Genomic DNA, 3130 nt, shown 5'->3' with positions numbered 1-3130 from the left:
GCTTCTAAATGAGGGATGTCCCCGCAACGCAAGGGTATGTTGGGATCCCTGTTGATAGAAGATCAGACATTCGAAAAACGTTCTTAATAAATCAAAAATCACAACATTACGGATCAAAAACAAAATGGAAGATTGAGTACTCGAAAAAAGATAGAGACGCGCTTATAAATATAGACACGCCTATAAATATAGAAGATCAGACATTCGAAAAACGACATGGGAGATTCAAACCCTTCTGCTACGGATCCTGAAAGTGAAATTTTCGGACTAACATACAACGTTTCTGTTATGTCTAAAGTAAAATATTCTGCAATGGGATCTCTGTTTCCTTGTCTTCCAGATGAAATTTGGTTGGAGTGCCTGCTGAGGGTGGAGTTGAACTCTCATCACAACCTCAGGCGTGTCTGCAAAAGCTGGAACGCTGCATTGAAAAACCCTCACTTCTATCAAGGAAGAAATTTTTTGAAGATTTCCGAGCAACGGATTTGTATGCTCCAAAACATAAACGGCGTCTGCAAGAGAATAGCGTTATACGACATGCAGAAGAACTCGTGCAAAAATCTACCGCCTATTCCCGCAAATATTCTCCGCATCTTAAGCTGCTATTTCGTGAAACAAAAACTAGTTTTGTTGACGGATATGGTTGCCGAAAATACAAGGAGTTGGATATGGTTGTACGATTTTTCTTGTTCCAAATGGCGGCAGGGCGCTCAAATGACTAGATGGCAGACTGGATTTGCCTCCGCAGCGGATGAGCACGGGGGACTGATTTATGTGGGTGGAGGGTACGGCGGGTTTTACAACCCGGTCCGTAGCGCTTCAGTTTACAATGTGGAGGAGGACAAGTGGCATCGTCTCCCCGACATGAACACCTACATGGAGGATCTTAGAGGTGTTTTTGCTGACGGCAAGTTTTATGTACTGGGCAAGCCGTCTTGGCCCACTTTTGAGGTTTTTGATTCCTACACGAGAAGTTGGAAAACTCTCGAGAATAGATTCAACAGTATGCATTTCTTAAGTGTATTTGGACGCTTGCATTGTTTGTCTAGTAGGGGATTGATTGAATATGACTATAGCCAAGACAAGCTACACATTGTAGGGCCTCTTCCAACGGAAGACTGTGAGATAATTAACTTCGCTGTAGTGGTTGGCCATAAAATCTTTTTGAACAAATGGGATCCCATTGAAATTGAAAGTTTTTATATGCTTGCACCTCCAAATGAGACAGAAGGAGAAATCAAGTGGGTTGGCATTGAGAGACTATCGGGCCTCAAGGGTTCTGCTATACATGCTGCTACCCAAGTGGATCTTTGACTGTTTTTGAGCTTGGATTCAGTTAATTCGTAATTTCTTGCCATACGGTAAGCCCTTGTAATATCGACAAGTAGTCTTATATATTATCAGTCACGCCTGAATTTGTAACTTCATTAGGGCACTCATAAGTAATAACTCTCTATTATTTTAAAAAACTATATATGCTGAGAATTTGTTGGTGAATAGATTTTTATTTTTTTGGAGTTATTAAAGTTCAAAATAATGAGAACATCTATTTTTTTTTTATGTTTTTTATATTGCTATTGAGATTATTTATTGGTTTGACAAGTAGAATTATTATTTGTCGGAATTTTTAGAGCAAATATAAAAAATAATATTATTTGTTTCTGAGAGTAAATTTAGCCATCTTTCAATTTAATTCATTCATTTTTAAGATTTTTTTTATTATGAATTTTCAAAAATTACATTATTTTGTGTTATCTAAATTTAAAACAGAGTGATGTTTTTTCATGAATAAACTTTTAACTCATGATTAAAACTTTAAAAGGAAGCTTCATATAAAGCACAAGGCTCTCTTTTTAGATCTCCACTTAATCAACCAGGCCCCAGGGTGGAATGGTGCTCATAAAAATAACAGCACCTTCCTCAGAGGGAATCATTCCAGTTGAACAGCAGTTGACATCACAAGATTTTTGCTTGGAATGGTCTTAGCTAAGCCTTCCTAAAACTTGTTGAGGATTAAACTCTTTTGATCTTCAAAATGACAAAACCTAACATTATACAGCTCTGGTTGACTAAACTCTGCTTACTTAGTGTCAAATGGTCATTACTATAACTCTGAAAGATAAATTCATCTGTCTATAGGGACTAGGGACCTCTATAAACGATGCCTTCTCACCATTGCAGAATCATTTACCTGAATGACTTGTAGGACCACAGCACATCCACCATGTGACTCAATGAGCACCCAGGAAATAACTTCACACGCAGGAAGAAGGCTGACACTGTGTCTCATGAACTTTTACTGCAAGGCTCTAAGATAGTTCTCACGAATGTGTTATTCTGCTTTGCCCTAACATAGTATTCTCGGCAGACAACTTATTGTTCTCAATCTCAGGGCCATGGGACTATTACATTCGTTCATTGTGCTAGCATCAAGTCTGAATGAAGTTCTAAAATGAACTGTTACACTCGTTCAATGTGCTAGCATCAAGTCTGAATGAAGTTCTAAAATGAACTGTTACATTCGTTCAATGTGCTAGCATCAAGACTGAATAAAGTTCTAAAATGAACTTTCTTTGCCAACATGGCTTCTTTGACCATCGTCAAACTATCCTTGCTAAAGATAACATGCAAACTTGCATCATTCATCTTATTGATAGAGATTGGAGTTTTCTCTATGCAAAACAATAGAGAGAGTTTTGACTGTCCCATCTCTGATCATCAAGTTGATCTTTCCACAGTGAATGAATTTGTGAGACATTATTTCCCAAGAAGACTTTACCTCCATTTTACTTCTATATGTGAAAGAGCTTCTTCACCAGAGACATATTTGAAATAATGACTCAATCTTTTCCCATGACTTGTGAGTTGTGTCTTTTTTTAGAAACAATCAACAACATTGTATTTGAAAAACAAGGATTAATGATAGATTTAGTCTTGTTGTCAAGTTTATCCTTGTCTTCATCTGCCATTGCTGTGAGATTTTGACCAACCAAACAATCCACTGATTTGAATCTACAAGAAAATTTTCCATCTTGAGCTTCCAAAGCCCAAAGTTCTATTTGTTGAACTTCTCAATCTCCATCCTTGAAGTGGTTGTCATTTTTTTGTACCTGAAAAACTGATTTACACA

The 3130-nt window shown here is 37.4% G+C and overlaps 1 protein-coding gene across 1 annotated transcript; it reads left to right on the top strand.

Annotated features, from left to right (window-relative positions):
* Positions 1–216: 216 nt before the first annotated feature.
* Positions 217–1314, top strand: LOC131078600 (F-box/kelch-repeat protein At1g80440). The gene has a single exon (XM_058016344.2). The coding sequence runs from the start codon at positions 217–219 to the stop codon at positions 1312–1314; it is 1098 nt and encodes a 365-aa protein (XP_057872327.2).
* The last annotated feature ends 1816 nt before the right edge of the window (positions 1315–3130 follow it).

This window comes from Cryptomeria japonica, chromosome 3, assembly GCF_030272615.1.
Source record: "Cryptomeria japonica chromosome 3, Sugi_1.0, whole genome shotgun sequence".
Classification (NCBI taxonomy): domain Eukaryota; kingdom Viridiplantae; phylum Streptophyta; class Pinopsida; order Cupressales; family Cupressaceae; genus Cryptomeria; species Cryptomeria japonica.
This window is presented reverse-complemented; position numbering and strand designations above follow the sequence as displayed.

What these genes read in the sequence shown, in the direction of transcription:
- LOC131078600 (XM_058016344.2), top strand. Translation starts at nt 217, where the DNA reads ATGGGAGATTCAAACCCTTCTGCTACGGATCCTGAAAGTGAAATTTTC.